Source organism: Diadema setosum, chromosome 22, assembly GCF_964275005.1.
Source record: "Diadema setosum chromosome 22, eeDiaSeto1, whole genome shotgun sequence".
In the NCBI taxonomy this organism is placed as follows: domain Eukaryota; kingdom Metazoa; phylum Echinodermata; class Echinoidea; order Diadematoida; family Diadematidae; genus Diadema; species Diadema setosum.
In genome coordinates, this window is record NC_092706.1 from 3785101 (window position 1) to 3799899 (window position 14799).

General features: G+C 39.2%; 1 protein-coding gene across 1 annotated transcript in view; it reads left to right on the top strand.

The window, feature by feature from the left end:
• The first annotated feature begins 5127 nt into the window (after nt 1–5127).
• Nucleotides 5128–14799, top strand: part of LOC140245538 (cilia- and flagella-associated protein 65-like) — a 34728-nt gene continuing 25056 nt past the window's right edge. Inside the window, exons 1-13 of the mRNA XM_072325104.1 lie at nt 5128–5496; nt 6451–6589; nt 7084–7214; nt 7800–8002; nt 8611–8756; nt 9428–9541; nt 10119–10227; nt 10843–10958; nt 11568–11717; nt 12458–12586; nt 13197–13355; nt 14019–14237; nt 14665–14718. Of these exons, the coding sequence (XP_072181205.1) occupies nt 5324–5496; nt 6451–6589; nt 7084–7214; nt 7800–8002; nt 8611–8756; nt 9428–9541; nt 10119–10227; nt 10843–10958; nt 11568–11717; nt 12458–12586; nt 13197–13355; nt 14019–14237; nt 14665–14718 (1842 nt within the window). The 5' untranslated portion in view covers nt 5128–5323. The remainder of the gene's footprint in view (nt 5497–6450; nt 6590–7083; nt 7215–7799; nt 8003–8610; nt 8757–9427; nt 9542–10118; nt 10228–10842; nt 10959–11567; nt 11718–12457; nt 12587–13196; nt 13356–14018; nt 14238–14664; nt 14719–14799) is intronic.

The following is a 14799-nucleotide window of genomic DNA, read 5'->3' on the forward strand; positions in this document are numbered from 1 at the left end:
ATGTGGAATTGGTAAGACTGATTTAGAAAAGTATGAAACACTATTCAATTTCATGGCTTTCTAATTCTAATGGAGGTTCGTAGAAACTGCCATAACCAGTCTGTATACCAATAACTTGCTTGATTTTACCATTATTCATCGGTGTCATGTTAACCATGGTGTTGAGTCCGATGTACATTTTTTCCTATCATTATACTGCGTGAATTAAGTGTTTATTTTCTTCTCTGCTGTTATTCGTTTATCTTTTAAGTACTGGTTTGTTTACTAACGTCACCATGCAGCTGGGTAATTCATGTATACCTACTAGATACACCCTATATTGTGCAATGTCTCTCTCACATCACAGTTCAACCATAATATGCGAAGATTTCCCCTGTCTTTCCGCTCACTTTCTTGACACCTTGTGTTTCCACTCTATCCCATCTGTCAACCTAGAGATCCGGGAAACATACTAAAAATTTGTTTCATTAGGTATTCAACTACTTTCAATGTCCTCACCACCGTAAACCGCCAACAGACTTGCCAACAAATTCCGGAAATATAACGCAAGATAAAGCAAGAATTGTGAATTGTAGTACCGAGAATCTTGATTAGCCACATGGAGTGCAGCTCCGCATGATTAGTCTATTTTTATCGTTAAAGGCTGGACACGGTGATCCGTCGAGGGTGTTGATCGTTACTTTGTCCGAAGAAGCACCCATGAGGTTAAAAATAGGGACCTGTAGATGAGAGCGGGCATTTTTAGATCTCTTCCGCCGACTACGTCCCGTCAGATCTATGTCAATCAGCTACCCGTCCAATCAACAGCACGCTGGCCTTTGTTTCTCGAGAGAGGGTCAGTGATGACAGGTAATCGACCAATGACCGCTCGCACTTGACCGCTGCGCTGAGAATGATGAGCAGCCAAACCTCGAAAGCAGTAGTCGCGATCCCAGAAGCTTCGGGATTTTGTCCTTTCGACCGTGAGTAGGTCATCGCAGTCCATTGCAGCTCAACTGCTAAGAATACGAAAGGACAATTGAACTATATATTTATCAAGATGTAGCATGTGTGTGTGTGTGTGTGTGTGCGCGCGCAGATTTTTAGCGTTCAGACACCCTTTATTCTTATATGTTACCAGATCTTACCAGAAGAGTTCGTTTAGAAATATGATAAAGTCATAGTAAGAACAGTTGTCAGTATAGTTTCCATCACAAGTTCGTTGTTTCGACTGCGTAAGATTTCTCCTCTTTAGCCATGCACGTGCCTCATCACACTTTTGATTGTTTACAAAACTTTGCTAGATATGGCAACAGGCTTGGTCATCTTTCCAAATATATCAGTATTGAATAGGGCCATTGCGTCGTATGGACGACAACAACAACAACAACAACAACAACAACAACAACAACAACAACAACAACAACAACAACAACAACAACAACAACAACTTTTTGTTAACATTCAATATATACAAATCGATTATCTATTTATATAATATCTCTAACGGCATTGCACTCATTGATATTTGCGTTACTTCTCGTGTTTTGATGAAACACACATAAAGGGTGAAAATGGCATTTTCTTATTAATATGATTCAATTCATCTGTTTGACTTTTTTTTTCACCAGAACTCGAAACATTTATCACATTTGAATTAAAGCAAATCTGTGTCATGAGAATATCCCATATAGTTCAGGTTTAGTTTTAAAGTTCGTGGAGCAGAAATCTGCACTCACAATTTTAAACATAAATCATATACATGTAGACGCAGTACAGTAGATCTAAAGCTATACAATCATGTAGAGAGAAATGGAGAGAGAGAGAGAGAGAGAGAGAGAGAGAGAGAGAGAGAGATGCAATTTATATTGCTGTTTGGGTTGTAAGTTCAGCACCATTTATTGCTTCCTAATTCAAGGAGGACGATTTTCAGGATGCCATGATGAACACTTGTGCTTGTACTATACTGCAGTGTATGATAATTAAACACAATTTCAAAGTTCTCATCAGTGAAAACAGTTGAACAGAGTGGTAAAGCAGTCTCTTCAAACTCTAACATTAAAAAATATTATACAATTACATTATCATATGCTGAATCTTTTCAACGAGTGTATTGTCATATGTTTTTCTTTCCTGAATAAGAAACAAACAGAGGTGCATGGTGTATAATGTCTTACAACTCTCTTGTTAGATTTTTTTCGAAGAAATCGTTTTGCCCTGTTTTTTTTTTCAACGACTTAGCAGGTACAAGTCACCATTGCTAAGTTATTCCAACACAACCTGATGCGAATAAAGGAGAAGTCTCTCTTGCTGACATTTCGTCAAAAATAGAAAATTTATTGAATTACGATTGTTTTGTTTGAATGTCTACTGTTAAGGGCTTGTGAGACCATGACGTTCCCCTCATCTGAACTGAACATGTTCGTGGTTCTCATTATAAAATCACATTTCATGAAACGTATATGAAATTTGAAAATGCCATACTCATGTTCCAACTCTATGTAAGATTTTGATGAAATTATTATTTGTTTGATTTACTAGTAGTCTATATCATAGTGAATTTGAGATGTTATTGCATATTATATGCGAAAATATCTAACATTTATGTTAGAAAGTGATATAGCGAGTTAATAATGACGCTGTCAAGAACGCATGATTGTGACGTAGTGACGCAATTTCCGTCCCCGATGCTCCTCCGTAGAGGAATGGTCAATGTCAAGGGTCCGCGCTTGCACCTGTCATTGATTTTCAACTCTCTGACATTGACTGACGGTCAAAAGTTAGCCCTCTTCCCAGGGCGGGAAGATCTGAGTGCACCTTTGAAGGCTTTCACTCCGCACCGTCTCGTTATCTTGCCTGGATCCTCATCTGACTTGAGAGTTAATAGCTTTCTTTTGTTTGGGAGAGATACCTTTTCATCGTTTCGACTCCGGAGGGGTATAGTCATGATTAACATCGCCTGTTGTTCTTCTAATCTATAGAGGCGTATGTCGAAGACTGGAACCAGGGAGGTAGAAACTTCCCCGATGGAACTGAATGGAGAGGGGATATAAGCATTGCAAACTTGAACTATAGTCAGGGTAGAGGTGAATTGATAGACGGAGCGAGATGGTGAAAAGAGCGAGGGTCGGGAGCGAGAGAGAAGGCGGGGAGGATGTGGGGGGGGGGGGGGGTAAAGACAAGAGTCCCAACTTGTAACGATATCATCAATGAGAATTAATTGGAGAGTAGCGTCGTGTTTGGCCACGTACGTGTTCTTGTCTGAACAAGATAATTGGGGCTAGATTGAATCATCTGAATAGCAAAATAAAAATTACGAATTGGCACTATATGTCGAGAGGTTAAAGTTCTGACGACATCGGTAGGCCTACAGTGGACTATTTAGCAAAGGGACCCATGGAGAAGTATCAAAACGTTTATTTCTTCAACATAACGTTGATCTCTCTGTCATTTATCATAGCAAAAGAATTCTATCAATCTCCCCACTCACATTAGGTCAAATATTTTGTTTGCTTGATATTTCCATCTGCGAAGATGGCTGGATAGAGCCATAAGCCCCAGTATAATAGGCTTTAATATGCTGCACATGGACTGCGCAATGACACTATAAGCATTATAAATCTATTGATAAACGAATTTGCTGCACAAAACCCTGATAGGAGAAGCAATTAAAGATCAGTAGATTGGCAGACAGAAAGAAAGTATCAACGTTTAACATATCAAAGATTTCCAGAGTATGTTCTTCAGCATGGCATAAACAATACATATTAAGCTACACTGTAATTACTAAAAGTTAAATCCCCTTATTGGTATCTGAGAATGTCCCGCGAATGATCGTTAGCAGCCTACACTCTTGTATATTTGCATGCACGTACTAAAGTCATTGTGTGCTACACCGTCTGCGTCGGCGCAGCGGATACCTTTTTTTCGATGAGCTAGGCGTTCCTACGAACTGAGAACTTAGCAACAGTGCAAACAAGATGGCCGTCCGTCGGCTGTAAAGTCTGTCGGATAATCGCTGTAATTTGAACGTCTGGCAGAAAATTTCGCCGTTGATTGAGTTGTAGAAAGGTAACTATGAATGAAGCTTTGTGATATATATACTCAGATCAGTCAGTCAAGTATCCAACACTTTTCAGGGCCTCAGTTCGAAGTTTTCTTCAATCGCATTGCACAGCTCAGCCACAGCAGTCTGAACTGCCATTGGCATTGCATTGCATTGTTGCTGCGACGATACCGATGTACATGCGTGTGTGCTAGTGTCTGCTGCGTGTTGGCGTTCGTTCAGGATACGATGTAAACAATGCGGAGAAACTCCATTTGAATAGAACTTTATGTTCAGTTTAAAACATATCACGGTAAGCACTCTCACTGTTACAAAGGAATTCCCTTGTGTCCAATTATTAAGCCTATCAATCTCTACAGTAATAAAGCCATTTTTCATGTTTTTAGCTGATGTAAAAAGTGTTGCAACAAAAAGTCGTCACAGACAACAGAGCAGAGGTCCTTGTCTAAATAAACAGTAGGACCTAACGTTAGGCCTAACAGTAACACCACGGTTAGAGGTGTCTAACGTCTATGAACTACTTATAGGCCTACTCATAGACAAGTCTAAATCTAGACGAGGTCTATCAATCACTCACTTCAATAACAGGGTCCCAGCTCAGGGTAACACGTGTCGTTAGGTTTGTAGAATATGGGTTGCAAGATTTGGCTTCAGTCTCATGAAACAAAGCCAATTAAGGCTGGTTGAAATTGATCAATGCTACGATTCGTGTATATGATTCATATGAAGTAGATCTAGGGGATGAGGCTTACATTACTTCTTCTTCCTGCTCAGTACAGTTCACCTCTGCGGCTCTAGCCTCTGGCGTATTGTAACTTTGGTCCAAAATTTGGTTAGTGTTTGGCAGGCATGGTGTGGATGTGTAGGGATGTCTATGTATGCTGTATCGCTTACAGTCTTCAAAAAGATGAGAAAAGTGAGGAATATGGGCAATGTGAAACATAATGGCATGGACCATTTCTGCAACTTCAAGGCAGTTGATATGTTTGCAACTGATTAACAAACAAATTGCCCTGCATCGACGTCAAAATAAGTTGATGCTGGTGGAGTAAAAACAACTCGTAAGAAATTCATGAATTGAGTTGATATGTTAAAGTAAAATTAGACTAGTAATATGAATGTAACAACAATCTACCTTCCTGATCTACCTATAGTAATTTAGAGAGTGCAGTGTGTATTAATACAATCTGGTAAAGCCTGTCTGGAATGGTTTCTTTATTTGTTTATATTCCAGTTTGGTCCCTCGACTGACGAACTGACTGGAAAAACTCCCCCATCATGCCAGTGGCTGTGCCCAAAAAGTCCACTGCTACCAACCCTCACAAGACCAACCATTTTGGCATAGAGGTGGTCAAAGGACTAACATGGAAAGGGTGGGAGCCTGGTGGGGAGTATACCAAGCACGTCGTGCTGAAGAATGTGCAGGTCAAGACCCAGAAACTGAAATTCAGGTAAATCTTCCAGTGCTATTCATTCAAATCTGTACAATATGCTTGGAGGAAGTTGATTAAAGAGTACTGTGAATGTGATATTTGTAAAATCTACAGTAATTGACTGATTTTTTTTTTCTACTATGATTGACATAATTCCAGGGATCTAAATATATTTAGCTTCAAGGATGCATGAAGAGTTATTCTGTCCTACATTCCCAGCTAAGCCAGTTGGATTTGAGATACAGTTTTGTAAAGAAAAGAGCCACTTGCCCAAGTGTAGTGATGAAACACGTAACTTGAGATACATGTATATTTGGGTATAATGTGTGCATTTGATGCTCTGTCGACTGCTCTCAATGCACAATTGATCGCAGCAATACGCATACTATGTTTAGCATTTGCTCTCAGCATAATGAGGGAAATTTAAAAGGTTGGATGTTTTCGTGAGCACTGTACATTAGAGCACAGATAATGCTTGCACAGATTTGCAGATGTTGTAATGATACTGTACCTGTCTGTACCCCAAGTGTAACTCTACATGGGAAGTGAGCATTCAGAATTGTCACAATATATAAACATGTATATTGTCAGCTGAGAACCGGAAGGGTGCTATCACATTTTAAAGTTGAGCATGAATAAAAATGAAACAATCATTTTTCATGAAATAAAAAGTTTATTTAATAAAAAGTGGGTAGATTTATATTGTTCCAATTGTAGGGTGAAATAGTGCCCTTGTGGTTATCAGCCTTTTTAGACCATGACCGAATTACAATTTTAGGTGGACCATGAGTTGAAATTGTAAAATTATTCATTTCAAGACCTATGCAAAAGTTTTACAGGTTCGCTACAAAATACTTAACTCTAGAGTGTGAGTGATACAGTAGGTGATCTTGCAGTAGATGTATAACCTGTTAGAATTGATGAAAGTTGAATGCAGTTGAACTGTATGTATGATATTCTTTCTGTCCGCAGCTCTCCAAACACCCGCTTCTTCTCAACACTCTACCCGGAACCAATTGTGTTGAGTGCAGGAACCAGCTACAGCCTCCCAGTCACATTCAGACCCTTGGAGAAGAATATCTATGTTGATAAGATAGAATTTCAAGCTCAGGTGAGGTGTTAATGGCAGAATGAGAAGATATATTATTACTTATGTGCTGGAGTTCCCATAGTGCCAACTGCATAGTTCACTGTGATATTTTTTTATTTTCAAAATCTTGTAATATTCATTGCACTGTTTTTGTGACAATTTTCTTCTTTTCTGTCCCCATTATTTTTTCAGGAGCTATAAGATAGAAAATAGTGCTTATGTGATGTTCATTATTATCATTTTTTTTTTCTGTTGTAAGAAATTAGGATAAACTTTGTATGCAGAACATGTCCCTCAGAAACCTGTTGTCCAGAATTACCTTGTTTAGTGAAGATTAATCTTGTTGATTATAATCAGGTTTTCCTAGTATCATGCAGACTGATATCATATGCCCTAATAAGCATTTGCATCAGCCCTGTTTCAATGTGTAGATGTATCAAATGATAAGGTTGATTGCATTGCCAAGGCTATAGATATGAACTTTTGTTTGATATGATGTTGTTTTCCTTCCCCAGGATGGCGTGTTTGAAGTGCCCATGAGGGCCGTCCTGCCGAAGCATGAACTCGCACTCCCGAGCCAGCTGAACTTTGGCATGTGTGCCACACAGGATATGGTGACCCTCAACTTCCAGCTGTCTAACACCAGGTAGGCAGAATAGAAGTTCACAATTTGCTAATCTAGTGGGATGGTACAGTTTAGAACTTGCGGCTTCTGTACAGGGGCGTGGCTGTGATGATTTCATCAAACAATTGCACTGCAAGCAAGTGTGAAGACAGTAATGATGGTGGAAGCACTGTTGATGATTCTACTAATGATGATTATGATCATGACAGTCATCCTAGGGGTGGCAGTGTTAGAAAAATAAATGATGTTGTTTATTTTCAGGTTGCAATGGCAGTGAGTACAGTAGTGGAGTTGTGGAATGAATGATGAAACTAGCAGAGGCAAAGATTGCTACATGGCAAGGCCTATAATTGTATGGAAAGTGCAATATTTGCTGCCTGTTTTGACTTATTCTTATGATGTTTGTCATTTAATGTTCAGCGATTTTCTGTGGAAGTGTCTTTAACATTGAATGAGAGACCAAAATATGTATTCATGCTCAATATCTTCTGTGTAATTATGGTAATTAATGTAATCTAAATTTGCACAATCAATGCTATAACTGCATGAGCTGAGGATGCAGATTTTCATGAAACTTCTTTTTCGTATCTCATTTGTCTCTCACAGTGAACTGGTTACCAAGTTTGCTTGGTCCGTGGCATTGCCCTTTGTGTTGGAGCCACAGACGGGTGTGCTTGACCCCAAGACTCAGTGTACCATCACTGCGACCTTCAAGCCCACCTCCGCGGTTGTGTACGAAACTGTTGCTGAGGTCCACTACGGGTCAGATGCATTCACATGCAAAAAGACACTCCGACTGGAGGGCATAGGTCAGTATAGAAGGGGGAAAATGAGCTTAGTGTCCTTGGGTTCATATGGACAATCCAGAGTCATGGGTCTAAGAGACTTCCCCCCCCCCCCCTTGCCACAGAATAATGCTCATTTTCTACAAGCCGGGCCTGATGTGTATCATTTGAAATGATGCAATATTATGCTACCTCCTCATAACTAGCTCATATAATGCTATGAAGGGAGCGGCTGTATGCCCCATATAAATCATGCCAGTGGCATGCTGAGCAAAGTGAAGAAAAATTTGGCTGCCATGTTCCATCAAGAGGGACAAAACTGCTTTGAGTCACAGTATATATTACTATCCTGTTAAATCATTATTCTAATGTTTCATATTATTGTATCATAATTCATTTTCGTACACAACTGAAGTAACAGATGCTATAGAAATACTATTTAGAGTAAGAATATGTACTCAAAGATTGATGTGTTCGTCCTAGCCTGTCAAATGTCCTATTTGAGAGGTTAGTGTCCTAATTGTTACATTTTAAGTTTCTTTCTTGTATCTGTTGTAGAGTACTAACCATGCCTTCTTTCTTTCACACACTCTCTTTCTCTCTCTCTTCCTTCACTCCTTGTAATGCCTCAGGCAAGCTGCCACATCTTCTGGTCTCTCAATCTGGGAAGAGCCCCAGAGCCATGGAGAACCTCAATATTGAGAGCGTTGTGTCCTTTGGCGATGTGGCAATCGGCTCGACGGCAGAGAAATGGATTGAATTACACAACCTTGCTCCGGTAAAATAAAATTCAGTTTGACGTATTCCAGGCGTTTGTGTATTGTTTGTAGTAGTAGAAGTAGTACTTAAGCAAAAATAGCAGTAGTAGAAGTAATACTTGAAGCAAAAATAGCAGTAGTATTAGTAGTAGCTACCTATGATTAGGAAATTTATAGTATGATAGTATTGCTAATGCTGATAATGAGGATCACTGTGATTTTGATCATTGCCTTCATTGCTGTTATAATGATGATCATAAGAATGATCATCCTTTTCATGAGTAAACTGATATTTTCTGTTTGAATTTTATTCGATAGATTTGCATGGAAATTGCAGATAGGAAATCCATTTTCAACTATGGCAGCTGAACATTCTCCAGTCAATCATTATGATCATTTCTGCAGTTTAAAACTAGAAATGCTGACACATTTAATTCTTACAAGTACAAAATAGACTGATATGTATTCACATATACAAACTTTAGCCTAGAAATTATGTTCACCCTTCAAGTGATGCAAGGATGTAGCACCTCTCTGCTACTCAAAGAAGTGTAATTTAGACAATGTGGGCTGTGAATCCATTAATTGTTTCTGCTCCTTCAGATGAATTTGATGGACACTGATTGATATAGAGAACCAAATGATTGGTCAAGACAGTATTGATAGACTTGCCAACTTCTTTGCCGTACAGGTGAATGCTCCCTTCACTGTGGACCACCCCACAGCAACCACCAGAATGGACACAGTGTTTGCCTGTCACCAGAAGGCAGGGACTGCCCCTCCTCAGAGTGTCAGCAGAATACCGGTGAGATTCTCCCCTCCTTTAAATGGGCTAGTCTGCTTGTGCTAATGTTGGATGATTGTCTGTTGTATGTTTATCATTCAGAATCCACCTACATTTTTGTACTTTAAAGGGCACCAGACAGCATGGACTTTGAATAAAAATTAAGTGTTAATCCCTTTTCAAGGAGCAAAGTTTGCCATTTCCCAGCTTGCAGTGTACTTGAAAACCAGAAACATTTGCAGCATGAAACTTTCATGAATTGCCATTGGCATTCAATGCATCGTTTATAAAAACAACAACTTTCATGTGCATTTTACTTGTAAGAATCTTGACTCCTCGCGAAATTCACAAAAGTTTCATGCACGTATTGCCGATTTTACAGTACATATTGTATTTGTGTTGTGGGAGGAAGTACTTTACCATGTTTATTATTGAAAATATTTGTCGACATGTGAAATTCATGAAAATGAAACCCCTATAACACTTTAGGTGTATGCATGGTATACATTTTAGCAAGTAATAATGAAGCATAAAGACCTCTGACCTCTGTATTTGAATTAACTCTGGTCAATGTGATCACCTGTGTATCATGCTACAGGTGAGTTTTACACCCAACACTGTGAATGAGGAGAGTGTGGACTACCTCCATATCCAGGCCATCGGGAAGGTCAGTAAAACGGTGGTCAAGCTCCATGGCCGATGCAAAGGTAAGCTTTCCTTTCTGTTTTAAGACTCCGACTCCATATTCCGTCCAAGATAATATCACATGTAATGGGGTTTACAATACTTAGACCTGTGAGGGATTAATGGCCTTGAATTGATTTTCATTTTTTTTTTTTTTTGGTCAAGATGATATTATATTACTCATTTAGTTGGTCAGCTGTTATGGCAATTATGCATTGTAACATTGTGTGTTGTGAGAAATCCATTTAAAATTAAATGCCAATATTTGTTCTGTGAAATGTTTTCTCCATACATGTTGTAGCATTTCATATGGTACAGCTGTGCTTTATGTATTCCCATTAATTATCATTAATAACACAAGTATGAATAGTACTTTGTGTAAGGTATTGTCAATTTGGGTACTCCAGATTGTACAGAACCATTTGTCACAAAACATTAGATTTGTAGAATGTGGTGATGAACTTTCCTTGAAAAAAAAAAATGTAATCATAAAAAATCCATTTGATAGCAAATGAGGAATACATTGTAGATGCGCCATATTTTCCAATGCAGCTTCTGTTGTGCATATGTTGATTGTGTTAGGATTGTGAAGGAATGTATGACACCCAATCTTAACAAGTATTTATTCATATGACCAGGCCCCCATGTGACACTGGGATCAAGTGTCTTAAACTTTGGCCTGCTAAATCTGGGTGAGTCCTCGACCCGAACCCTGGACATCATCAACCAATCAGATGTTGCTGCTTCATATCAGGTGAGTTGTCCAAACAACTTCTACTACTGTAGCTACAACTGACTTTCAGCAACTAAGGTAAAGACACAGATGAATTTAGCTATTAAACATGCCTATGGTATAGAATGAATCTGTGGCATGCTTGAAAATGGTCTACCAATATCTCCTTAGATGGGTTTAGATAATTTTGAATGTTGAAATATTATGGAGTGTTGCTCCATTATCACTTATTGTCTAGTTTGTTGCAATATCGCTGTATGATAATTAGAAGTATCCCAGCAATCAACAGAAATTGTACAATATTATATCTTCTTGTTCTCCTTTGACTATTTTCTTGATGACCATGTTTAAGTTCACTATTGATAGGTAAGCATCATGCTAAAAAAATTGTATTAACGACACATAATGCATGTGCAGAATTAAAACATTTTGCATCATTTCTGTGGATTCAAATTTTGTACACATAACTGTTTACCAGTTAGAAAGCTCGTCAGTCAATTCTTGAATTTGTGTGGATGCATAGGAGCTAAGTAGAGAATAACTTAAAGTTGTCTTTTGTTTTTGATATCTCATCTTTCTTCTTGAATAATCTATATTGTCCCGTCTGTACACTTTTGTTTGGTCTCGTAGTTCATGTTGGACTGCCAAGAAAGTGTTTTCGAGATGAGCGTGCAGTGCGGCAAGGTGGAGCCACACACTACCCAGACCATCATCGTCAACTTCACCCCGTTCCACCCCATCAACCACTACCGCAGGGTGGCCTGTGTTGTCCAGAACCAGGTAGGGAGTTAATTGGCAGCGACAAAAAGAGTGGTGACATTAGTAAAAGTTGCATTGTATGATGCAAGAGTAGTAATTAGAGTTGGAGAGTGCATCCAGTGTAGATGATATGCAGTCCTTCCATCAATAAAACTGAACGTTTTGATCCTCAAAAGTAAACCTTCGTTATACTGCAAGGTAGTTCCAACAAAGATTGGTCTTCATTCAATGCGCACATGAAATGCACTACTTTAATTCAAGCAGTATCAGTGCTGTCTTGCAAATTATTCCAAACTTGAATAGTTACCAGCTGGTCTGTGGCTAATTCCTCTGGGGGCATTCACTAATGAGATGTGGGTGTGTTGTAGTTTATTCATTGCAGTCTTCTGAATCACTTGTTAAGTGAAACAGTATCATGCATGTTCCTCTACCACTACAACTGTAGTCCAGAAGACTGCCTTAACACAATTTTCAAATTTGTGTCAAGCAGTAATGTAGTTACCCTGTGGAAAAATTACCCTCCTTTCTCTCCCCTACACAAGAGAATAAAACAAAGAAATGAGTGTATCCAAATGTAAGAATTGAGGTATGTTTCACCTTGTCAGTCTTCATACACACTGCAATGCCATGACGGCAGATGAATCATCCTAACCTATCTTACCCATCAAGGGGACAGTTGGTGCTCTAAAAGTCAAAATGTCTCCAACCAGAGTATTCTCAGTGGCCTTTATAAAGTTTTATGTGGCAATTGTTCCACACAGGAACCCTTGTTTGTGGACATGATTGGCACATGCCATACAGAGTTGTGTAAACCAGCCGTTCTCCAGCCCAAACACCTGACGCGATACAGGCAGCACGTCGCCAGGGGATTCTCTGTATTCCCACCTGAGGTGAGTGAGATGTTTCTCTTCTCTGCTAACCACTTTCCAAATGACTACATACATCATAGCCAGCTCCTGAGATAGAATTTCAAGAGAAATAGAAAATGAAATCTATTTTCCCTCTGATATATGAGATGACTCATACAGCAATTCTACAGTGCCATAAGAACTGTGCTGCATGTAGGGACATTGCCACACAGTGCACAGGACTATTTAATCCGAACAGGATGTCCCGAGTTTGAATCTTGCTCAGTACTGATCATTGGACAAGCAGTCATACTCGTGCTGCCCTTTACCCAGTTGTATGAATGAGTAACTAGCAATGCTGAAATATTGACAATATTTGGGCCCTCTGGACGAGCCATGGTTATGTGTAACAAGCTGTCTTGAGTGAATAAAGTCAAGTATTTCATCATTATAGTGATGATAATGATGATAAGTAGTAGTAGTAGTTGTGTCATCATCATCATCATCATCAGTATTACATCAGTATTGTCAACACTGATCACAGGGAAATTTGTTGAGGAAAGCAATAACGAAAATTTGGTTAAATGAGAATTTCCCCCCCCCCCCCTTCCATCTTCCCACCTCTGATTTAAACTTGCCATGACCCCATCAGCACCTGAACGAGATGGTGAAGGACGGTAAGCTCTGCCTGGATGATAACAGCTGCCTCATGCACCCGACGGCGGAATCCATGGAGGATCTCCTCCAACTTCCAGCGCCCCTCCTCCCCATGAAGGAGTACTTTGATGATGGCAGACACGGCGAGCACACGGTGAGCCCAACTGCTGACTTATTTCAGATTTGCAGGGTTGTAGTCAGAGATAAAACCATTTTCCAGCCTGTGTCCTTCTCATGATGGGGTTTACTTTGATGATACAAAAAGCAGAGACATAGAAAGCTCAGCTCGTGATTTATTCAGACTGGTGGGGTTTGTGGTAGTATAGTACAAGTTTGACTTTGTCAAAGGAAATAAAGATCATGTATTTTGACTTTCCTCAACTAGCTAAATAACGCCATTCCATCCATTTTTATGAATCCTCTTCATAAGCGGGATTAGTATGTTGTGTTTATTGTCAGTATTCTGAAAAGATGCCAGATCAGATCATGACTAAACTCAAATCAATTCATTGTGAGGGCTGATTGCAGCCTGTTGTGCAAACTACAATAAGTATTGCATGCAATTGTTTATTGAATTTGTCCATGTCCTGGATTCAAAAGGTTATAATGTTTGTTTTCTAGTTTATTTGTTGTAAATAATGGTGATGTTGTGCTGACAGTGATTGTAAATGAATAGCAATTCAGTTAAACTAGATTAAAGTTTCGCAGCCTTCTTAACGGCCATCCCATATCTCTCATTTTATTCAGTAGCAATAGCAGTGAGGCCTTATGTGATCTAAAAATGAAGTTGTCCCATGTATCTGCTCTGTTTCCATAGCAACCCGTCCACGTGACTCTTGACAACACCCACGTTGACTTTGGGAATGTGATGGACCTCCGTCGACCCCAGCAGAAGACGCTGGACATCACCAACCACACCAAGGGCAAGATCACCATCACCTGGATGGGAGACGAAAACCACATCTTTTCCGTTACCCCGGTAACGGCCGACATTCCACCCCTGAAGAGATCATCTTTCAGGGTGACGTTCAAACCGGTAAGATGAATGCAACTAGTAAAATATATGATGAGTGAGATGTCCTGTCTTGTTTGAGTAAGATGTTATTTGGATCAGGATGTTGGAATTGATGCCACGTTATAACACTAAATTTCATGATTTCATTTCATCTGTTTATCTCAAGAAGGTATTCATTGATAGCTTCAGTAGCTTGTATATTCAGACTGTTGAGCATGACATGATACCAACCATGAGTGTAAAAAATAACATAAATTACCACAAAGAAATCAAAGGATGTAGAGTGAGTGAACCACATCATTCAGCAGTACAGCTTTACAATGCAGTGTGATTTAATAGTTAAATATCTCTTTGTGCAGATAGAAATCACAGAACGTTACAGTTATTCATGAGAAAATCTTAATAAACATCTAAAAAGAAATGTTGTATCCATCATTCTTCTTTTCAGAATGCCCCCAATCAGTTCTTTGGTGTGGAACTTGAAGGCTATGCCTTTTACAAGGTGAGTCAAGATAGATACAACCTCCTGTTCTCACTAGTTATTCTACTTTTGACGACATACTACAGGAATTTGGACAAACTA